Source organism: Aplidium turbinatum, chromosome 2 (genome assembly GCF_918807975.1).
Source record: "Aplidium turbinatum chromosome 2, kaAplTurb1.1, whole genome shotgun sequence".
In the NCBI taxonomy this organism is placed as follows: Eukaryota; Metazoa; Chordata; class Ascidiacea; order Aplousobranchia; family Polyclinidae; genus Aplidium; species Aplidium turbinatum.
This window is the reverse complement of record NC_137473.1, coordinates 21,837,726-21,862,588: the sequence shown is the minus strand read 5'-3', so window position 1 is coordinate 21,862,588 and position 24,863 is coordinate 21,837,726. Positions and strand designations below refer to the sequence as shown.

Sequence of the window (24,863 nt, the reverse complement as noted above, 5' to 3'; positions counted from 1 at the left end):
AAATTCTTTTATCTATATCTCTTAGATGTAGCCTACAGTTGGTTCGGAGTGTGTAGCCTCTACTTAGATGTAGCCTCCACGAAATCGGAGTGTCTAGGGAGCTGACTTTGTTCAGCCCCCATCTCTATGGAGATGCCTCAACGCGGTGTAGACTAGAGGTGAACCCAGGCTAAAAACTAGGCTCATTTCTAGCAACTCCTGGGGGTAATAGACACACGTAAAAGTCCCCAACGGCATTTTTTGGCGGAAGAGGGCAGTGTCTGATGGGCAGGCATCATGTAAGGTGGGCCTCGATAAACAGAACACCCGGCAGCCCGTTGCAACCAGCTCCCCTGAAGCTGCACGTTTCGATCTTATTGAACCGCAGTAGACATGGAGCTGGCCAAAAGTGTGTGCGTAGCCCTCGCGTAGTCACGACCACCTTAAACAACCACACAAGCGAATGGCCTTTGTCTCAATTCGGACCTTAACCAAACAAATCCCAATGGCGATGATATCACGGGTAACGGGGTGCAGGCTTGATAGAGTTGAAAGCCCCCAGCCCGATTTCACACATTGGCGGATCTATTATGATTGTCTCCCAATGAACTGTGGTGACATTGGGTTCCGGTAGCAAGACCTGTGTCTGGGCTGGCCTATCTAGGATTTCCTGCCAGAGTTGGCAGAGACCATCGTATGTGGAAGGGTGTCATAGACCATCACGGTATTGGGAGGTGGGACATGCAATGCAAACGGAGATTGACGACGACAATTATTCCTCATTAGGACACTATGTGGTGTCGAAAACGTTGGATTTAATGTTTTTTTCTTGTTTTTTTGTGTGTTTAATAAAACATGTTAAATCCGTTAACGTTACTGAGTGTTACATGTATCTGGTACAAGCTTGTTAAAACCTAACCAAATTAATCATCTGACCAATAACCTTTCGTCATCAACTTTTGCATTCACCACATGTCTAGCAGAGGTGAACAAAGTCATTTTTTTTGCTCAAGCTCCGCCATTGCTCCGAAAGTATTGACTCCGGCTCCTGCTCCAACTCCTAAATTCATTTTGAAGCGAAATAAGCGTGAAACCACCTTTTTCAAATAGTTTTCAAAAACACAAAAAAAAAAATACCCGGCTTTTTCTCAAACCTGCTTTTTCTACACTATGCATCCCTCCCCCGGACAGGAAAATAACCAACTTTTATGACTTAATTTAGGGTGCTTTTGCAGAACATTTTTGCACGTAAAACATTAAATCACCACTTTGGGCCCCTAATTTGCTCGCAATGCACTCAATTACCTTTTCGGGCACTTTTGCTACATTACGGGCCCCCCCAAGGCTAAAGAATAACAACTTTTATGCTTGAATTTAGTTGTTTAGGATGGTTTTAACCAAACATTTTTGCGCGTAAACTATAAAATTACAATTTCGGGCCCCCCAACAAACACAGGCCTGGGCCCTCAAGGGTATGCCTTACCCTCCGTAGTACCCCCCTCTCATAGGCCTTGCTTACGGTAGCCGCTACCGTATTTGTATTTTATGATCAAACAATTGAATCAAACAATGCGTGAGAGCATGTTGCAATACATGCGTGACTGACGTGTGTTGTGTGTATACGCACTGAAAGTGAAGAAAAAAACACACTCGTAAAGGGAATAATATTTTGTCATGTAACCTGTTTAACCCTTTGAGGACCGTTGGTACATATGTTTACCATAAACTTTTTCCACGATGTCTAATCATTTTCTTGTAGTTATCAAAAAGTATTTGTCTCTAAACGCTTCTTAAATTGATAATCTATTTATAAATAAAAAAATTTTGGAAATTGTATTTTAAGCTTTGTTTTAACTGGTTTTGTTTGGTGAATTCGTCAGGGTTTGAAGCGGTAAACTTTGAAAGATCAAGAAGACAAGAAAAAAATGTAAAAAAAATATAATTTTTATTCTACATCAATGTTTAGTGATTAATCTGACTTATCCCATCAGTAGAACCATAAAATTTTTTTTTTTAAATGTTGCTAGACAATGCTAAACTTTTGTAGTACACATGTGTACCAAAGGTCCTGAAGGGTAAATTCTACTAGTCTAATGGAGGGATATGGTGATTCGGGAAAAACATAAAAATTAAGACTGTTGTTGTGAAATTTTAATGTAAATAACACGTAATATTTTAGGAATGTATTTTAGACCTACATGCAAAGGTAAATTTAACTGATAGCATTACTTCCGGTTGAAAATTTTTCAATAATTTGGCGCGAATTATGTCAATACTGTCTATACAAGCAATTATAATTTTCGTCGTCGTCGCCGTGTGAGCCTCTGAAAACAGTCCCACCTAACCAAATAACTTTACAAACTTTTTAAAGTTTGTTTTTATTTCGCAGAGTAGCGATGAGCCATGAATGTAGAAGTGTTAGCTGTAGAGTTAGGGTATTTAACAGGTTATAGGAAGTGCTAGTCCAGCCTAGGGCATCTCAAAATCACTTGAACCTTGTATGCAACGGCTAGGCTAGTCAAGACTAAGCTCAATACTAGTAAAGTTTGTCACCAAAGCAATACTGTTAGGTTTTTTAAAATACAGCTTAGGAATATCAACTTTTCAACAAAGTTTGAAAGCATTTTTTCAAAACTTGGGGTAAAAACATGCTCAGAACGCACCAAATTTAATGCGACTTTTCAAAATTTTCTGGGAGGAGACCCCCCAGACCCCCCTGCGAAGTCGTTCGCCTTCGGCGAACTCAGTGGCAGGCTTCGCCCCCCCTCCACTATTCATTGCAGCCCCACTGCTCACAAACAGCACCAGCCGCCACTGTGTAAAACCATACCAGCAATGATGCTAAACACATTACCATTCAGGACCAATCGTACACATATGTACCACAGCGTAACTTCTATTTGAAATAAAAAAAAAATAATTTTTTTTCAAATACCTCTTTAAAGTGATAAACTTGTAGTAAAAATCATCAATATTTCAATAAAACATGTCTCAAAAGTTTATGGTCCTCAAAGGGTTAATTAAAACAATAAGTGATGAGTAGGAGTTTCTGCAAGTGCCAGCGGGCCGCATAAAATGGTCTCGCGGGGCGCATGCGGCCAGCGGGCTGTAGTTTGCCCACCCCTGGGCTAGGGTATACATTTCGATTCACACCCAAACAATAACTATTTTTTTCTTCTGTAATTACCAAACAAAGTTCAAAGCAAGGATCAACTCTCTGGTTGAGTGTTAGAAATGTCACAATTGGATGGTAGCCACTTAAACGTTCTGATGGGTTGACGGTGTCATTGGGTCTTACTGAGAGCTAACACGTTAAAGCGGCTACCCAAACCAATAGTAATAAAAAACAAGGAGGATGAGAATAATAATGTAAGGGACAAGAAAAGTTAAACAAGCAAGAATTGAAGCTTCAAAAGAATGTAGAGCTAAAACTAAAAATATTAAATTTTACAACGTATAGCTTTCAGTAAATGTAACAGCCAGATGTTGGTCACAATTGATCACTTTACTGTTAACGAACAGGTGAAAGCAACAAAGCGACAGACATTATGCAATGAAGCCGAGTTCACTTTCCACCCCAGGGTGAGCACGGCCAGCACCAGGATGGTCGAAAACCTCGGACTGGACTTTCTGGAGAGGCAGCAAAGACACGTTGAAAAGAAGTTGTGTGCAGTAAGAAAAAAATCTGCCCATTTTACTTAGCTAGTCAAACGCCCGACTATATACAGGAAGAAACCTCAAGATCAAGCGGCGCTGTTTCGACTCTCGGGGTGTGCGCTTGAGCAACGCATTTTAAGAAATGCTCTCCATTCAGCAGCACCTAGTGGATGAAATAATTGATAGACAACAGCATTTTGACAATCGGATACTTCATTCTGCCAATCTTGGTAACCGGCCCTACGTCGGGGGTTCAAAACCTCGACAAGTATGCGAAACTGCTAGGAATAACCTATCAGAGGCTTTCTCAGTCGGAGGTTCAAGATTCAAACCAAGCAACCAATTTATTAATTTTTTCTATTCTTAATTTATCTATTTATCAGCAGCGGTAAATTTCAAATTTGTGTGACGTCCAAAAGTTATTCAAATAACTTTCAGACCAAGGGCAAAACTTTTCCCACACTTTAGATTTTAAAACATGAATTATAATCACGCTTGCACCGGTTAAACAGCAAACTTGGTTGTTTCTTACATTTTATTGCTTTTGTTACCCATAAGTTGCCACATGCTTGCTTCCGATAAAGCTCCTAGCGCTGTGTATTGCCATAAAACAACATGTGGCTCAGCGAGTTTTTTTTAAAGTTGTTTGATACAAAGTAAAAATTTAAACGCGGTAAAAAATTACATGCAACTTTTCACAAGAAAAATACATTAAAGACTCAATTCGATTTCGTTTCTAAAAGGATTTTTTGAATAGGTTTTTATCAAAAACTAGCTGGCTTAAATTGGGTAAACCAACACTTCAAATGGTTGAAAAACGGTATGAATAAGCCTCTGGGCATTATTTACCTGTTCTTGATGTTTTCAAACCAAAACTGGCGTCTATTTCTCACAATAACTCTACTCAAGCTTGTACTTATGATGTTAATTTTGTAGTTAAGCTACTAAACTGCCAAAATTGAACTGGTTGGGTAGCAATGCAATTACTCGACTGGGAATATCTGTAGAGTATATACAGTACTGTATACCCCAAGCAAGTTTGTAACTTGACAACACAATCTGTGCATAAATGTACTGATGGTGACTAGTGTACAAAGCAGTGATGTACGCGCATACAAAAAATATTGACGCCGTCAACGTTAACGCAAACGTTCGAAAAACCATACGCCGTATGCGTCAACGCAACTTGTAAAAAAAGTTGGCGGCGTCAACGTCAGCGCATACACTAGCGTAAACTAATTTTGTTTGCTGGGTGCAAAACATTTACACGGTATAAACCACTCGAAACAAACAAGTTTTATTTTGAATTTCCACGAAGAAACACACGCATCTGAAAGTGTTCATCTGACATTTTGCTGTGTTTTAGTTCCAATATGTCTTTGCCCATTGAAAACATTCTTTCAACTGCAGCGCTGGAAGGTATTGGCGTGCTGTAGAGAAAAAAATACATTAAAAAGTATGCGTTGACGCTATGCTATAAAAGCGCTAAAAAAAACGCGAAAACTTTACGGCGTAGCCTCAAGCGCAAACTATACAAAAAAATGTGGCCGCAAGCGTTAGCGCAAACAAAAAGTCTACGACGCAAGTATGCGGCGTATACGTACATCTCTGTTACAAAGTGCATGTAAACAACTGTGCGACCAGTTCCCTGATGTATTTAAAAGTAAATTAGACTGTTTTTAAAAGATGTTGAACTTGACATTTAGTTTAAGTCTGATGCTGTAGAGTGTAGACTACTCATTTTTTGTAAACCACGTCCAGTGCCATTTGCCATACAGAAAGGTTTTTCTCATGCTTATGAGCAAGGTATTGCTCGAAGTGTGTGGAAACCTGTACAATTCAATGGTTATGGCACACCTGTGATACCTATAAGAAAAACGTTATTGCCTGGACAATTGCACCTTCTCTTAGAGTTTGTGAGGATTACTCAGTCACTGTCAAGCCACAACTTGAGACCCACAGATAGCCAATGCCAGTATCTGAATAATTGCTGCATAAGCTAGGGTGAAGCTATGGTTTCACAAAAATAGATTTGGCCGACGCATACAAACTTACACCTCTCAGCCCAGAAAGCCAAAATCGACTAGCACTTAGCACTCACAAAGGAGTGCTATACTGCGAATGCCCTTGTCCTTCGGCATTAGTTTAGCCCCGCAGGGTAGTTCCAGGAGATCATATCCCAGTTAACCTCAGGCCTGAAAGATGTTGCTGTATATTTGGATGACATACTTGCCAGTGCTCTGCGATGACATGATAATGCTCAAGAACATTGCATAATTTACGTCAATTGTTGCAGAGACGAGACAAAGGCCTGCGTTGCTGGTTAGAAACATGTGCGTTTGCACAGAATAGTGTCGAGTATTTGGGTCATACCCTATCCCACCAAGTCATTTCCAAAGGACACAAAGTCGATGCTGTACTCGGCATGCCTCAACCAAATGACATTTCAACTCTCAAATCATTGATGAGATTCGTTCAGTTTTATAGTAAGTTCTTACCTAACCTTGCTACTATCACAGAACCCCTTTACCAGTTGACTATGAAGGATACTGAATGAAGTTGGGAGAAAAGCAAAAAGTAGCTTTCACTACTCTTAGGGAAATGTTAAGCACAGACATGGTATTAGCTCACTTTTACCCTTCACTTCCAACTGGAATAGCATGTGATGCATCTGGAGTTGGAATTGGAGCTGTGTTATTCCATCGCCTCCCCAATGGCAGTGCGCAGCCAATCGCTATTATTTCAAAATTTTATCTACCACCCAAAGAAAATAGGCTACAGTCACATTCAAAAGGAAACATTGTCGATTGTATTTGCCCTCCGTATTTTTCACCAGTAGGTTACTTATATGCTCGCAAGTGTATTTTGGTCACCGACCACGAGTCACTCTTGGCATTGTTCAGTTCCACTAAAGCCACGCCTCTTTTAGCTGCTAATCGTTTAGCAAGATGAGCACTAATTCTTGGACTATAGGCTACAGTCTACAGCTACACTATCAAGTATAGAAAAACCTCAAAACATGGTAACACTGATGCCCTGAGCCTAGTAGTCACGTTGATGAGTTTGACAACGAAAATGAGGAAGATGACATCAATATTGTCAATACCATCAAAGTGATCAGCTTCCAGCTCAAGCTAGCTGATTCAGAATCTGTTCGCAAAGAATCGGTGAAAAACCCAGCTACATCTACAGCCATGAGATATACGCGTGAGGGATGGTCAGAAACATATCCTAAAAATCAAAAAGTTTTTAGAAAATTGCTGACCATTGCCAGTGGAGCATAAATGTTTGTTATATGAATCGAGACTAGTGATTCCCCAAAGCCTACAAAGATCAGTTCTTGAATTATTGTATCTTGGATATTTTGACATGAAAAAGATGAGTAACTCGCCCGCACTGCTGTCTATTGGCCCGGTCTAGATGCAAACATACAAGAACAAAGCAAACAGCGTTCGAATTGTGCGGAGTTCCAGAATAAACTTTTTAAAATGGACGATCACCGTGGATGATGCCCGAAAAAACATGTAGACTCCGCAATACAATTCATGGGTAAAAACTGGCTAGTGATTGTTGACGCATTGTCTAAATTAGGAGAGGACTTACAAGCCACCGTTTGCGATGCTGTGAGCGTGTGGAACGTAGGCTATGCCTGATGACAAGGCATTAGTAACGGCAAAAAAATTTTATCCACAAGAAATTTTGGGAAACCAAACTAAAAATGGCTAGAGTTGGTGATAGAAGACATCATTGCAAAGAATCTGTATAGAATTAACTCCAACAACCGGAAAGCATGGCCGAAGAGCTGCAAAAACTGCCGGACCCTTGCTGCGTGGACAAACGCCTGCAGGCGTTAACTGATGAAACCATGGTTTCATCAGTTAAAGAAGGGACGAATGGATGAAGATACCACATAGACTGACTTTAAACTGAAACCTGCATTCCAAAATCCAAGTACAGATAGCCTACTGCATGATGTGCTGAAGAATCCCAAACATATTATGCTTAGACTACATAGACAGAAAAAATCTGAAAACTGTGCCTACAGTATTGATTTTAGAAGTAGGCTATTGACTTATTAACTATATGAACTAATTCGTGGAGGGGCCAGAGAACAACCGAAGCTTTATTTTTTAAATCTCTGAAGAAAATACTAATAGTTTGCTGTTTGGATCATCCATAAAAAGCGTATAGTCTACTAAAAGAAGCATCTTTGTGTATTAATTGGCGTTTAAAATATCCAAGAATATTTGCAGAAAACTGTTAGACTACCAGTAGCGTACTAGGCTTCATTACATTCCGTAGCCTACCCTATATAAGAAATCAAGACTTAAGACGCCACAAAGATCTTTAAGTTCTCAAATCGTTGGATGGGCCATTTGATTCTCAAAAGAAGTCGACAGCTATGTAAATTTTAATCAAGCAGAAATTGTCAATACCTGTATTACAGACAAATTGTAGTCTACAGCCTACGGAAAGCAGCCTGCGTTACGCCACAGATAGCCTACATCCTCATACGTTCCAAAATCCTGCAATACTTTTAGGTTGAAAAAAGACACAGCCACCCCTAATTTCACACTTAGCCTATACAATAGCCTAAATTTGCAAGTCTGCCTTAAAAGAATAGCATTAAAAATTAATGTGAAACTAGAAGATTTCAGCGAAGCAATAGGCATTTTTTTATTACAGTATATCAGAAAAGTGGTCTGTGGAAGGCTATAGTAGCACAAATAGCAAAAAAATTAAAAACATCCAAAATTTTAACACCATGTTCAAAGGAGTAGGCTTAAACGTTATTTTTTAGCGCTAAAAGTAAGATTTTTTGGTGTTTTTGCATGTCTCCACATTTTGAGGGGATTTGAGCAAAAATTTTGGTCTAAGTCCCTCCCCATAACAAAATAGGTTACTTGCCAATTCTTTGAAGAACGTGGCGCAAGGTCAATTACTTCATAATTTAGGCGCTTTTTACGTTCGGAAATACTTGTAGGCCATCTGTCATTTTGTGACTTTCATTTTCGGTTCGAGTTGTCGGCGACATGATATTGTTTATTTTTCAAAGAAAATATGATATTGTAAATACTTTCAAAATAGATTTGTATTGAAAAGTCCTATGATTTGCGTGAATTAGGTGTAAATATCGCACTACGATCATTAGAATTGTGCTTGACATAATGACAGAAACCACAACATGCAAAATGTAGCCTACCAGCAGACGTTAACACATGTTCTATTGCTGCCAAGTAAGTTAGCATTATTTTAAAAATTTTATGACACCATTATCAATTTACATTAAACAGTTGACAGGCTGCGGACTGGAACATTATAATTAATCCCTTTATCATGATGTTAACTCAACATTAGGTATAGTAGGCTATTTCTGTTTTGTTGGTTGGTGTTGATTTTTGGGAGTTTTTCTCCCTTGTATATTTTGGCACATCGTACTCATCGTAGGCTACATGCCATGGTTGTTTATTTCTCAAATGGAGAGAAGATTGAATGATTCAAAAGTTGATACAAGTTTGTGACGCTTGTTTGTGTTGCAGTATGAAGATAATCAACTAGCCTCCTTCGATGAACAAACTCCCAAACGGTCCAAGGTAAGTCCAGTGGTAATTTAAGACTGTAGGCTAGTCCTAGAAAAGCTATTTCCTTTTTGCATTTGCTTTGAAACTACAATATTTAGGCTGAGCTGTTGGAGACATAAATACTTCAAAGTTTTGATATGCTTCTCTTCATTTTAACTCAAAAATCATACAGTTTCGTTTCCTTTCGAAACCAAGTAATTTCGATTTTCCTGACCTTGGCCTTAAATATAGATAAATTTACGCTGCTTGAAAGTAGCCTACTAGTTTTAGGCATTCACTGCATTCAGTTAAACAAGCGGTTATCTTTTTGCGTTTTTTTAACTCTGATTCTTGCTACTTTATTCATTTCGTCAGTATGTTTTTGTGTTGTGCCATCGTTGCTGAACAGGTTGTGTTTAGCCTACCTGTTCTAGCCCCCTTGATAAAGTCAGTCGTGCTGACTGACGAAATGTCGGTAATAAAAGCTAGGTACCATCTTTAACATCAGGAGTTAACCTAGTAGCCTATAGTCACCAGAAGAACACAAGTTACATTAATTTCGATTTGTTATATGTTAGAAACAGTTAGCTTACACAGAAAATTTTCATGGGATGGGCTTAAAAAGTAAATTTGCATGATGCTTTGTTAAACAGAGCTATGGTGATTGGTGACCAACTTTTATTCCAAGCACAAACGAAAGAAGGCCTACGATAGGTTGCAAAATGTAGGCTTTTAACATTGTACTAATGATTGATGAGTACCAAGTACCTATTATTGTTAAGTATTAATGGTTGTTGAGTGACACAATGGAACATCTGAGAAAAAAATTGAGAAGTGTAAGGATTCGATTCAATGTAAAGGTATGCGTGTCAACATCGAAAAGACAAAGATTGTAATAAGTGGAACGGAAAGGGAAACCACAATGAGCAACATCAACCCTTGTGGCGTATGTGGAAAAAGAGTAAGAGAAAATTATGTTATGTGTACGAAATGCAGGAAGTGGGTGCATGGCAGATGTGCAAAGATGAAGAGAGTGACATTCAGATACGGAGATTGTTTTGAATGTGAAAGATGCAAGAAGATTGAACAAGGAATGGTTGGTCCTGTTGAAAAGCTGAATGACGAGGTTGAATGAGTGAATGCATTTTGCTATCTAGAAGATGGATTGAATGCCAGTGGTGGTTGTGAAGCGGCAGTGACTGCAAGAATAAGGTTTAGTTGAGTGAAATTCAGAGAGTGTGGAGAGTAGGGTGCGGTGAAAAATTAAAATTTTAGAATTTCAACAAAAAGTATGTCTTAAATGGTGGCCCTACACCTAAAAACATGTCTGATGGTGTTTTGGAGTTGTTGCACCCCTAACTGTCCGTGCAACCTTGGAAAGTTGTATGCGGGGGGCCCAAAATCATAAAAAATAGCATAACTCATGATCCATATGTCGTAGAAAGTTAATTTTTGGCTCTGTGGAATCAGAAACACCATGTTTTTATTTGTTCCAAGAGAACTTTTAGCTCTAAGAGCAATAGAATTTAAGTTATGCTCAAATATCTAAATTTGAGACATTGTGGAAAAAAATATCACAAAATTGACAAGTTTGGACAAACCAATGACAAAATTTAAACAAGAAAAATTTTCATTTCTGTCATTTGTCAGTGCTTGACTGTTGAGCTTACACTTCAAATTTTGATAATGGAGCACTGGCTTATAGTATACTGGTATTGTAGCCTACAAAACAATGATGCAAAATTGTGTATGATGCGCTCAAATACTTTGGGACAAGAAACTCTGTAGTTTAGGCTAATTACCGGTACTTAAGCTAAGCTCTTTAAATGTTGTCACTTGACTAATCAACGTGTGGGACATTAATCATAAGCAATACATTACACAATCATAGGCAGTGCATCAGTAAACACTATACGATGTGTTGTCAATTTTTTTTTCTAAGAGAGTTTGTCGACAGTAAATTAATGCTTAGTATGAAACTTTTCTTGATTTGATTTCGCTGGCGTATCATGCCATCTCGTTTTTCAAAACCAGCTACTGCTCCTGCAGCTTCAGTAACAAGCTTGACATGTGTCTCTACTCTTTGATTGTGACAAGGATGCTTTAAACTCAAAGGTTTGTCATACAGCACGTTTAAATCAGCATCACTTAAGTCCTTGACAGCAGGTGGCTCTGTGATGCTTTCGAGTACCAAATCAGTAAGTTCATGATATGACTTTGCCTTGACATTAAGTTTTGGTAAAACAAATTTTCGAATTGCTTAGTTGGAATTATCAACATCTTCAACAATCACATCTTCTTCTTCTCGATGCCATCCAGAACCTTTTCCAGAAGTAGAACCATTTCGTAATGCTCGTATTTTATTTACACCCAGTCTTCGAATATCATCATCCTCGTCATACAACATTGCAAGCAAGATGTTTTCGTGGTGGCCAACATTAGCATTTCTTTGAAGAGTTTTCAAGACCTCATCTTTTACTTGCTGATTTGAAAATTTGATAACACGCTGCAACATTCTGAAGAAATTCTTGCCATCAGAAATCTTGTTGTTCAGTTTGATGTCAAACCAAGAGGAAAAATATACTTTCAAACAAAATTCAGCCAAAACTTTAAGGTTCTTGTATGGTGTTGAAGTTGAAACATAATTATCTTCAAAGAATTCTACATCCAAGAGTTAACCACCGAGAGTGCACGATAGGTCCTACTTCCATAAATCTCAAATCCTCATCCACTTCTCCTAAAATGATGCACCAACAAATTCTATAAGCGTAGAATTGGTCTGAACTTAGATCATCAGTAACGTCATTTGGTAAAGTCGGGAATGTGGAATATGGAAGTGGCTGAAACTCTGCAATAAGCCATTCGGAAACTGAACCGCCAATTTCTTTTCCAATTGCACCTGAAAAGCTGTCAGGACTTTTTGTGCAACCATCTGGTAAGGAGAAAACATGTCGTAATGGCAGTTCATTGCAATGAAGTAAACAAATTACCCATTGCAATGGGCGTTGGAGGTGTCTCTACAGGTTTACAATAAAGCCATTGATATCGCCAGTGTTCACAGCAGTTCCATCAAAATCAATAATTTTTAGTTTATGCTCCAGATCAGTTCCTGACAAGACATTATACAAATTTTCAGCAAGTATTTCTCCTTTACTATTGCTTATTGTAAAGCGTGTCAAATAAACTTCCTCTGGCTCACCCACAACAACAACGTAGTGTTCTTCCAATTTTGTAGACATTGAAGTTTTTCCGATTTGTTCTTTTACCAAGGTTAGAGTTAAATCCTTTCTGCCATCAAAATAAATCGCATCAATCAGCTGAAAAAAGTTCTCTTCGTTTACTCTGATTTCTGTTCTGAACTTTTCTCGTTCTCTTGGGCCTGAAATTCGATTTTTACGCGTAACTTAAATTCTATTGCTCTTAGAGTTAAAAGTTCTCTTGGAACAAATAAAAACATGGTGTTTCTGATTCCACAGAGCCAAAAATTAACTTTCTACGACATATGGATCATGAGTTATGCTATTTTTTCTAATTTTGGGGCCTTCGCATACAACTTTCCAAGGTTGCACGGACAGTTAGGGGTGCAACAACTCCAAAACACCATCAGACATGTTTTTAGGTGTAGGGCCACCATTTAAGACATACTTTTTGTTGAAATTCTAAAATTTTAATTTTTCACCGCACCCTAGTGGAGAGTTATTGTGTGGTAGAAGATTTCCGTTGAAAATGAGAGGAAATATTTATACTTGTTAGGTGAGATCTGCAATGTTGTACTGAAGTGAGACATGGTGCTTACAGGAAAATGAATTGGTGATTTTAAAAAGAACTGAAAGAGCGATGGTGAGTGCAATGTGTGGTGTGAAGCTGATGGACAAAAGGAATAGCCTACCGCAGAACTTATGAACTTGCTTGGGTTGAATGAGAATGTTGATGTTGGCGAAGACGAATGAAATGAGTTGGTATGGCTGGGCATGTTTTGAGAAGAGATGAAGATGATGAAGCGTCATTTCTGGAACGAAGAAACTTCAAGATCAACAGCGGTGCTGGTTCGACTCTTGGGGTGTGCGCTTGAGCAACGCACGTTAAGGACTGCTCTCCATTCAGCGGCATCTAGTGGATGGAATAATTCCTCAGCAACAAGACTTCAACAATCGGAAACTTCACTCTGTCAATCTCGGTGACCGGGCCTGCGTCAGTGATTCAAACCCTCTACAAGTATGCGACACTGCCAGGATTAAGCTCTGCAAGAAGCTTTCTCAGTCCGAGGATAAAGATTCAATCAATCAATCAATCAATTATGTTTTGAAAAGAACGCTGGAATTGCGAGTGGAAGGTCGTAGAAAACAAGGAAGACCCAAAAAAATGTGGAAAAAGGAAGGTGAAGAGGAAAGCAGCAAGGTGGACTTGACAAGAGAGGACACGTTAGACCGATTGATGTAGAGGCAGGGTGTGAAGGCGATTGCGGCATTCTCAGAGTAGCCTACCTTCTCAGAGTAGACAAACATTAGAACATGATCAGAAAAAGAAGAATAAGCAGCAAGGAATTTTTTTCCTCACAGCTTATGCTTCTTTTTCTTCTGGGTTAAATCATGTTCTAATGTTTACCCTCTCTTTGAACAAGTGTTGCCAGGTGTTTTTTAGCCCAAAACCGATTCTTGGCTTGCTTAAAAGTAAATTAATACTTGTTTGTCAAATCAATTTCAAAATTTGCAAAAAAAAAACAAATTCTAAAAACACTTCTTTTTAACTTCAAATTTTCAACTTATCACTGCAATAGTGTTTAGAATTTTAAGCAGTTCAAAGCAATCAAGCTGCTACTTGACAATGTGTTAATTCACCAAATTAGCTACTTTTGTGTAAAATCATCAGTTTATTTAATGCAGCATGACAGGATGAGTCAATTTATTATGAGTGTGATGTTCTACATTTGTAATTTCTTTTTAAGTTATCATTTCTACAGGTATAATTGGTCTAAGTTTATCAAACCTTTATCAAATGCAAGCATTATCATTACTTTGATAAGTTATTCTGATGGTATTCAGGCTTACACCTGATTAATGAGTTGATAATAATCACTTTAAATTCATTTTTACAGCTTTTACAAATTTTAGTTGAGACTAGACTGGAAAGCATTGGCTTAATTTTGATCTATTTGACTAAAAATAGCTTTTTGTCTGGAAATGTAGACGACATAAGATTTGGCACACTCCAAAGGCATCACACTCCAAAGTTGTAGCTATCGATCCAAGTTTTTTATAATCCTGATCCGATCCGGCTTTTGCCTTTTGAAATCCGAATCCTGCAATTTCTAGTTATCTCAGATTCAAATTAATTTTCCTTGTAAAAATGTTTTTGATGTTTACAAAATATTTAAGGCATGGCATTTGCTAGGCAAAGCAAGTTATGTAGTTTCGCTTTACGCAGAAACACCCACAAAACAAATGCCATGGTTCAAAACTTTCTCCGGGTTTGGAAATGTTGCTAGAAATTTATTCGAAATTTACGTTTTTGTGATTAAAATTTGAAGAAGTGACACTAATTTAAGATCTAGATTCGATCTAGATCCGGCTTCTATCAAAACAACGATATCTAGATTAGATCCGAATCCGTTGAAAAAATTTAAAATCTGGGCGAATACGGTTCGGATCCTGTTCCTGTACGCTTCTGTCGTACTCCACTCTCAGAACCAACATGGCGATCAGTAACTTCCCTGTTTGATATCCTTGTCAAAAGTGCAGAATTAAACTGGATAATCAACAAGGCTCTTGTTGACTGTCATTTATTACTTCGCTTCTTGTTCAGGTTAATCTGGCTAAACACCGACTCACACAGAGCCGCCCATGCACAAGTATGTTTGTTACGTAATATTTTAGCTCGTACGAAAAAGAGTAGCCTTCACTTGTTCAGAATGTTGTAACTTCCGTTCCTAAAGAGTGTAGGCTATATACATTATACAAATATGCATACTTGATTAAAGCGAATGTAGCTTTTAGCAAAACATAATTTTATGGTTACTTGGTCACTTCATAATGCCAAATAAGTCATATTATTGCTAGTTAGGCTAATACGACTTTAGACTGTCATTCCTTTGAGCTAAGTTATGGGATTTGTTCAAAAATTCCATTATCTCCACTTTATTTTATCCAATATTTTCGTGTAGGCTGGCTAGGTTGGTAAAAGATGCCAATCCGTTCTGATAAGAGTTGCTGAAAATCGATGGGAGGATCACATCTGATCATGAACGTTCAGCAACTGAGTATTATCACTAGAACGGCCGAGGTGTCGAAATCGACACTTTTAGAAATTTAGTGCGCCACTATTTTGGGCCTTGTTATCGTAACGTTTTCAAACTTTTAGTAGCTTCCCAATTATACTTACAGTTTATAGTTTAGTATTATTTTTCTAAAAAATCTTTTTATGTTATCTACAATGTGCGGATATACCTCCAACGGCCTAGGTGTCGAAATCGACACCGCATACAAATTTAACAAGATTTGTAAAGTAAAAAAGATTTCCTGCATGAAAAAACTGATTCAATAGTTTTCACACTTACGCTATTTATAGCCTTTCTCATGGTAATTGTCCATCTCGGCTTCAATTTAGGTCATCGTACTGAGTTTTCAGATACTTCCAATAAAAAACAGATGTCCTTTTATCGTGTTCATGCCAAACAAACCAGACAAGTTTAGCATGAAATTCTGGGTGTTAGCCGAGGTTCATTCCAAATACGTAGGCTATGCAATACCGTACCGTACTTATCATACCTCGGAGCTATTGAAAGAGAGCAACGAAATGGAAGGCTTCTCCCCGAGGATGTAGTGCTGAGGATCACCACCAATTTACACAAACAAGGCGGGTACAACGTCACAACAGTTAAGTTTTTTACTAGGGTGAATCTTGCTGGTTTGCTACAGGAAAGAAATATAACAATTGTTGGAACTGTTCAAGCTAACAGTAAAGAACTGACAAAGGAGATGTCCAAGGGTGGAGGAGAAAGATTTTCCAGCAAATCCTTCTACAATTCAATGAACAGCTGCATGCTTGTAAACTATCAGTGCAAAAAAAGAAAAATGCAAATGTTCTTTTCACTATGCGTGACAGCCCAGTATCGATGCAACAGAGAAAAAGAAACCCTCTGTGATATTATAGCGAGAACAAAGTAGCAGTTGATGTGCTTGACCAAATAGCAAGAAAATACACCACATATGCAGCAAGAGAAAGATGACCTATTGCAGTTTGGACAAATATGCTAGATATTGCAGCTTTGAACTCTTGGATTATTATTTTTAGAAAAACGTTCCGGCAGCGACATTAGCCGACGTGATTTTATCTTCCAGCTCATTGAGAACTTGAGAACTGCTCATGTGCTGAAACGAAAGCCAACACCGCAGAGAGAAGAAGAGCATCTAGAAAACGCAAAAAATGTGCTGGACATTGTTGCAAAAACAATACAGTTACCATATGCCGCCACTGTCGAAAATCAACTTGTGGGAAATGTGATAATGGTGACTGGAAAGTCACAGAGTGCAAAGGCTGCACTGCGTAAAGTGTTTGTTGGTTTGTTTGATTTTTTTCTCCTGAATAAGAAAACTTTGTGCTATTTTTATGATAATGATGTCTTCACGCTGTTGAATTTTTAGATCATCGTACAGAGTCAAGATACAGATACAATCAAGCTTCGAACTGATCAAAACCTGGTAGCCTACGTCATAACCTCCCTGGTCATAACTTTCGTCTAAAACCAAAAAATGAGCAGCGCAAATAGGTGACAAAAGTAATAAGTGCTTCAGATATTTTATCACTGTAAAATAAAACGAACCCTTACTGTTAATTTTTCGTATGTTTTTGTGAAAAGTGTCGATTTCGACACCAGCGGGCGTTACAGGTATACTTTTTTTTCGGCCGTTCTAGTGTTGTGATCGGATTGCCTTCTTTTTACAACTCAAACGATGTGCAGAGGCTGTTTATAATATTGGTCAGCACATAAGTTAATATTTGAAATGTTAAACCTACTTTGTGGTATCTTTGGAGCACTGATTACAAAACACAATAATTTAAATTTTTCCAGCAGCCCTGGTTTTCAAGATATAGTGGGCTATAATTTCTGCTGTAACGCCAGACTTTGTGTACTTTTCATTAACCTAAAAAGCAAAGTAAAAACAGAGTTTTTGAAAACGTTTTTAAAGTGTGTTTTATTTTTCAAAACATTAAAGTAGTTGTGCTAGAAATATTTTGAACAATGTATAGCCTACCATTCAAAGACATCATAAACGCATGAAATTTGTAAAAAATAGCAGTAGATAAGGTCTTTAGGCCTACCAGTGGTTCTCAACCGGGGTTCTCGAATCGTTTTCAAGTGGCCCGCAAAAGTTTCTGAGCTTGCAGCATGATTGATACATCACGACATTTAAAAAAATGGCAGTACCTTATTTGTGTATTACTGTGATTCTCAAACTGTGGGTTGCAACTCCTAAGTGAGTTGTTTGAAGTTTCAAAAGGTGTCGCACAAAGGTTTGGTTTCCTAACTAATATAAATTTATAAAAAAGAGTTAAATCGTTTATAAGGCTAAGTATGTCCAACTTAATTTTTTAGAAACAGCAGATTATTGATCAATGTTTGACTTAGAAATGCAAACGTTATAGTCGCCAGTATATCAGCACGCAAAGTTTTTCCATGATTGTGATTGCAACAAAATATTGATTACAAGTGAAAAAAGGGAAAATTGTTTCTCATGGTCGCAAAAATTCTACTACTTTTGATAAAATTAATAGAAAACATTAAATCGGCATAATTAGGCTATAGATTACTGATTTTTGATCCTATACAGTATGTGTGCCAACATATAGCTCAAAACAGAACTATCTCTATGTCATCAATCTTCATAAGTGCGTCGCGAGCTCAGCAAACTCTTCTGAGTCGTTTCAAAACTTATGGAACATTTGTTTCCGTTAGGAAACACGATATATCAAAAATCCAGTTGGAATTGTATAGGGGTCCACGACTCTTTCGAAGGCACCAAAAGGAATCCGCCAAGACAAAAAGGTTGAGAACCACTGACTTATAGCCTACTCTATGCTAGCATATTATGCAATATCATAAATCTTTATTTTATGAGACTTTGGCTAATGTATAAAATCGCGGCAGTGTTTTTGCTGCTTGAGCAGTAATTAGCCATCATGGGGGTATTTTAGTTTCCCTGGTACAGTATCTTTTTTCATTACGCTGATATCTTGGAAAAAACTGTTAGCCTGCCACGTTTACCCTCAATTTATGTCCAGCAAGATTCTTTGAAAAGTAATCAACGTGGTTTAAAAATAAAGAATGTACTTTAAGTTTGCGTTGGAATCAAGATTGTAAAAGTAGCTAAAAATTGGGCCTACAAGTTCATGCTGTTGCTTGCCCCCGTGATTTTATTTTATAATTTAATATCTAGCATATCTGTTCCAAGCACCCAATGGTGTTCAGTTGATGTAGTTTTTGGCTACTTACTTGGAATATTTATCAGTTTCAGGATTTGTTGGCCTTTTTTGTTTGTCGAGATATCCTTTTGTTAGTTCTGGCAAGTCGCTAAATTTAGGAACAGCAACTGAATGAGGAAAGAAATATCTTGCTAATTTTAAGTCAAAGTAAATCCACTTTTCTGTAACTATGATTGATTACCTTTGCATTAAAAGTGGGAAAAACTAATTGGAAAAGGCGATCTGGTACTATAACACTTCCTCAAATGGGCGATCTACCTAACACAGAAAGCAATCATTAAATAGTCAAATGGTTTAAGGTTTAGACTTGAAAAAAAAACTATTGATTTGTTTCCTTTACATTAATTATACACAACTGTCACCATAATGATTTTTGGATCAGAATCATGAACGCTTATACTGTAGTTGAAACCTGCAAAAAAAACTGCCCTGAACCTCTATAATAGAAAAAGCTTTCCAAGAGAGAATTTTTTGATGATGTAAAGCTTGATGAATAAGAGAATTTTTTTATTGAGGCGATGAGGATTTTTTGATTACGTCCAAGACGTACCTGATATTTTTGCACATTTCTTGAGTTTGTCTTTGAATGTCTTGAATTGCTTAAGATATCATTATTAGATACACAATAATGTTGATATTTTGCAAATAACATACTTTAATAAACTTTAAATGCAATCTGGTCTTGTTACAGTAGGCTATATGAAAAGTAGCTAAAATTCAACCTCACAGAAGGAGGGGGTACACCATAATACGTCAAAAACGAAACTGATTACAGTTTTGAAATCAAAACTCCAAATACTAAAAGAAAATTGGGCTTAACATTCAAGAAACTAAGAAAAAATTATCGCCCAGTTATTGTTGTGTTGCTTGCAGGTGACCATAACATTTTGAAGAAACGTTCAAAGCTTCCGAAGAACTCCATTCGCAGACAATCTAGCGTCTTGGAACTCATGGGTAAGTTCTAAACGTTTCAATAAAATTCTCAACATTGTGACGTTCAGCAGCCTCAATGTTTTTAAAAGCTGTACAATTTCAATATGTTAACTGATTTCGAGGTGACACGCATGGAAAAAATATGTAGCCCAGTCACCAGCAGCAATGCCCTGACGAAGACATACATGGGGAAAATGCTGGGTGGCTGAGATAAAAATGCTGCGATAGTCTCTGTGGTTGATTAAAGTGGACTGAGTGAAAATAAAATGATCAGAAAAAAAATGCAAGTCGGGGAACTGAAAGATAGGTTGAGAGAGATACGCCTTGAATGGTTGGGTCACGTGGTAAGAAGAGACAAAGATTATGTCGGAAGAAGAATGAGACAATTGGAAGGTAAAAGAAAGGGAGGCAGGCCAAAAAGAAGATAGAGTGACTGTGTGGCAGAACATATGGAAATAGTGGGAGTGAAAGAAGAAGATGCAGTTGACAGAGAAATGTGGAGGACTACAATCTGCACCGGGCGACTCCACTTGAAGTGGGGATAAAGCCAGAAGAAGAAAACTACCAATGTTTACGATCATTTTTATTATATTTATTGAAATAGTTTTTTTAGCCATTATGATGCCATAGCATCACCACACTTTTTTATCAAGCGAAATGTTGCAAATAACTTTACTGCTAGAAAGGTTACTTTTTTCCATGATAAGCAGACGCAACTCAGCATGAACTTGGCAACGATAAAATAAGCAAACATAGCAGATGTTTTCGGCTATACATCTAGCTCTTCTCAAGTCTTTGAAAGAAACTAATTCTGCAGTAAATAGGAAATGATAGAGAAAAGATTACACAAAAAACTTGTCTTTCCTGAGTAGCCCACTATAAAAAAATTCTTTTTAAATGCTCGATTCGTTTTTATTTTTGTGTAATCTTTTCTCTATTATTTCGTATTTGAGCAACTTAAAGCAGCTACCTCAAATGTTTGGGCGGTTTTCTGTGTAATCCTGTATATTCTCTACTATTTTGTATCTAATTCTAACCTGTTAAGTCTGCATCGCGACAATTGTCGTTTGAGTTAGCCGCTCTCATGTGCGAAAAGGACAATAGTCGACTGGTACCATTGCCTTTCATGGGGGAGTTTAACTTCGCTTTGTGCTTTTCTTCTTTGTCTGGACGGCTATTACAGTACGTGAAGAATCCGAGGAACATTGTTCCCAATGGCAACTACGGCATGGTAGTATTAATGCAGCATTAATGCGATTACATAATATAACAATAGTCCAATATTGATTTCTTTGTAATAATCGAAAACACATAATGAAGCAAAGAGTTATTGCGCTGATGGCAGGGAACTCCCCAACACTCTACAAAGTAACAATGCGACTAAAAGAATGGGAGTCGCCAAATTGAATACGCACAGTAAAGCAAGTCGCAAAAATTAGTTACGCATTTAATGGGTTAATGTAGAATTAGTTGTTTTCAAAGGTTTGACGAAGGCTGGATAAAAAGCAAAAAAACTTGTTGTTTTTGTTTCTTTTATCATGTCAAATGCCAAGTTATTAAATTTCGTCTGCTTATGTTTTAAAGTAGTTTAGTGTTTTCAGGAATAGATTGCTTATAGTTTGTCTATAAAAATAATAAATTTTTCTTAGTTTTTTCTGTTGAGCTTACTTGATGTTATTCAAAGTGAATGCTTTATAATGTCGAACTCGCAGGATGCTGCTGGCCACACTAGCATAGGGCTGCTATAGCCTGTGGAGTGCTATTGGTACACTTGTTTTATTTGCATTTTTTGCTCGACTGACATTACTGACTTGTGAATAAATGGAATAATTTTGGTATTATTGAACATTGAAACTGCAAACTAACCAATAATAAGCTACACTCTTAACAACAATCAAGTAGTTTATATCAGAATTGAGCCATAGAAAAAACTTCTTACCTTGATGAAAATATTAATTCAATTAATTGGTGGTACGGAGAATAACATGAGCGGATTACTTTTTTGAAGCTAAAGTAAAGTGGATTATATTTTGAAAAAAGATGCAATCAGATGCCAGAAAAACAAACTCTGCACTTATCTCTGAGCTGAGTGCAGATCGATTACATGTTGGCGTTTCAAAGCTTAATGTGTTTAATGAATTCAGATACTAACATGGAACCAATTACTTCTCCCTTACCCCCGCCTTTGCCTCCACGGGCTAAAACCTATTTCCCATCAACCATGACACAATCTATGGCGTCATCAGGAGTGTATGGTGGTGGGATGCGAAAGAGAGGGGGGAACGATCCATACGCGAACTTTGACCGATTGCAGAAAGCCAAGATGCTGGCAGAGAAAGCTGTAAAGGTACAAAATGACATATGCTTTAATGGTTTGGCGCTTTATGATGTCGTGCTCTTGTAACAAACAAATCAACAAAAATAACTATGTGATAAAAAGGTTTTAAACTTTTTAAATTTAACAAAATATTTTTTAAAAGGAATTGCAAACTTTTGACATTTTGGTGGTACGTATCACAGGCATTTGGGGTTACAATTCGATACAATGTAGAGAGACTTTCACACTTGGATTTGCCATGTATCATTAAACAGATGGCTTGAAAGTTACAAGACAAAATAATGTAAATTTAATGTAATTTAATAAAATATTTGTCGCTCACAGTAACAGAGTCATTTGCCGAAAACATTAAACTTGCTGAAGTCCAATTCTAATACATATCGGCGTGATACAGACACACGGAATATGTCAGATGCCATAAAAATAAAATCCTCTGGATAGTTTACCACAGGCAAAGCCAACGCTTTCATAGTGAAAGCTTTGTCACAACGGTGGCTTCTCAGTCAGTGAATTTTTCAATTGAGCAAGATTCCACTCCTTCTTTAGAGCTGTTAGGCTATGTATTGTAGCCTATATAGTATTGTCAGTGACGTTCGGTGGCTTAAACCATTGGGAAAGCAACTTGGAAATATGTTTCAGCAAGGTAGTAGGCACGAGGGGCGTAACCGTCGGGCGAAGCCCGAAGGCGTGTTGCCGAAGGCAACACTTCCAGCGGGGGGTCTGGGGGGCCTCCCCCAGAAAATTTTGAAAAACACTTCCAATTTGGTGCGCTCTGAGAGCATTTCCAAAACAAAATTTTCGGACTTTCCCAGTCCGAGGATAAAGATTCAATCAATCAATCAAACTGGGACTAGTCTAGAATGTTGGCTGCTTTTTTAGACTGAGCACAAAAATTTATTGTCAATGTCATCTGTAAGCATTTACGACATGCATTGGACTGGTGCACTAGTAAAGAGCAAATAATTAGCCTATAAATTAAGCTAGTCCATTCTTGAAGAACACAAGTATGTTTGCTCTGAACTTGTGATGTCAGTCTATTGACCCAAAGAATATAAAAAACACTTGTACTGTTTCAGTACTGGTTGGTTAATGTACCCTTTGGAATTGCATGTCTTATTGTAGAATCTATGTTTTTTTTTTGGTAAGAGAACCAGCTTTATTTTCAGCGTACTCAGTAGCCTATAGTTACAAGCCCGAAAATCACTCATGCGTAGAGGCTGTATTCCTTTCGCCTGAAACCAAAAGCAGCCGCTATGAGATACGCATGACGTCACTGGGAAAGCAACTTTAACCATAACACCAGATAACACATCTGATTGGCTAAGCAGCTGGTGTCGTTTTGCAAAACGATTGAGGATTGGATAAAACGAAGGCGTTTTTCAATGTAGGGTAAGCAATTTTGAAAGTTGATTTCCCTGGAGCTTCAGTGATGGTTTCTAACAAAAGCGTTTGCGTTAATTGGCATTTATAGGCAAGAAATGCGGTTTGGTGAGGACTTAGACTACTCACAAGCGTTACGAGTAATTCTAGTCATGAACACAGTAATTTTCAAGTTAAAATAGACTTGATAAAAATAATAAGAAGTTAAACCTAGAATTCAGTCATTATATTTTGCATAGTTTTCGCTCAGGTAAGCACTGCTTTCCTTGCTTTCCCTCACCGATCGTCACTGAGTATTGTACACATATAGGCAGTGATTATCGCCTCCGCAGGGATTAGCGCAGCTTGAAAAAATTTGAATATAGATGTGTATAGCACTATTGTTATCACCCTTTAATTACGGTTCTTCGTTTCTTGGTGGCAGAACAAAAAGATCTTCTCTATACATGGCCCGTATCCTCTCATAAGAAAAGCACTCCGAGAAAGGGGATGGGTGGAAAAAGAATTCAAACTGCCTCTCAGACTAAAGGGAGTTAACAAACCATCAGGAGATTCATCAGATGTGGATGACGATGATGATGACTATGACGGTACATTACTGTGACGTTTGTCAGCCGGTGATTTCAATGTAACAGCAATATACTATTGGCCACGAGAAGGCGCAGTATTTGGGATGCTTATCACGTAAAAATTTTGATTCATTTCGTCGATTATTCTATTAATTTTACCGTTTTTACTTTTTACTTTAAATATGTCTTTTGTAACTTTTCTAAATCTACAATTGGGGATGATAAAAATAATAAAACCTACTTTTTGTAGAGCTGTCTCATTAAGTGACAACTCTACACCGTAAACGTCATAGCCCCCCGAAAAAGTTTACTACCATTACTCCACGGGTTTCCGTTTTTGTTTTTTTTTCCCCATTGCGGAATTGAATTTAAACGAACAAAAACACATATCAATTTTGTTGTTGTGTATGACGTAAATATGATTGCAATTGTTATTCAAGAAATTCGAAAACGTCATTGGAACGATATTAAAAATTATATTTTTCAACTACACCATCTGATGTTAAATTATATCTCACAGTAAGATAATAGACTGAATAAAAGGGATGCATTGAATTTAGGCTTGTCCTTATAGGCTTGGAGTCAACAGTGCCCAAGATTTTTTTTATTTAAATCATCTGCAGACGACGACACACCTAAAGACAGTGGGATCGGCGCGAGCCCTCGACCCTCGTTTGATTCTCATGAAAATGAAGAAAACGAACCAAACGATTGTTATGGCATAATGGTAAGTACCATACCAGTCAGCAAAGCTGGTCCTTTGTACATTGATTCAACGTCTGCAGACGATAAATCAATGTAAAAAGAACTAGTTTTGCTGGTTGGGATAGTCCAGTCATAGCGTTTTGAGAATTTCAGCTACTGTAGTTCATTTGAGAAACACTTGATGGTGCTGCAAACTTGGATTGTTCCGTAAATTTATTGTTGTTGGGGTATTTTGTGGACTTTCGACTGGTCGCCGCTTCA

At 37.7% G+C, this 24,863-nt stretch overlaps 1 protein-coding gene across 3 annotated transcripts in view; it reads left to right on the top strand.

Annotated features, from left to right (window-relative positions):
• The window catches only part of LOC145765717 (tubulin tyrosine ligase 3-like), a 70,527-nt gene that overhangs the window by 3,368 nt on the left and 42,296 nt on the right, over window positions 1-24,863 (top strand). For 2 of the 3 annotated variants that reach the window (XM_082577538.1, XM_082577539.1), the window contains exons 3-9: window positions 3,502-3,651; window positions 9,177-9,230; window positions 15,000-15,045; window positions 19,551-19,631; window positions 21,755-21,957; window positions 23,753-23,918; window positions 24,521-24,624. In XM_082577538.1, the coding sequence (XP_082433664.1) occupies window positions 3,502-3,651; window positions 9,177-9,230; window positions 15,000-15,045; window positions 19,551-19,631; window positions 21,755-21,957; window positions 23,753-23,918; window positions 24,521-24,624 (804 nt within the window). Of the gene's footprint in view, window positions 1-3,501; window positions 3,652-5,983; window positions 6,123-9,176; window positions 9,231-14,999; window positions 15,046-19,550; window positions 19,632-21,754; window positions 21,958-23,752; window positions 23,919-24,520; window positions 24,625-24,863 lie in introns of those variants that run through there. The other variant, XM_082577540.1, reaches the window with a different exon arrangement.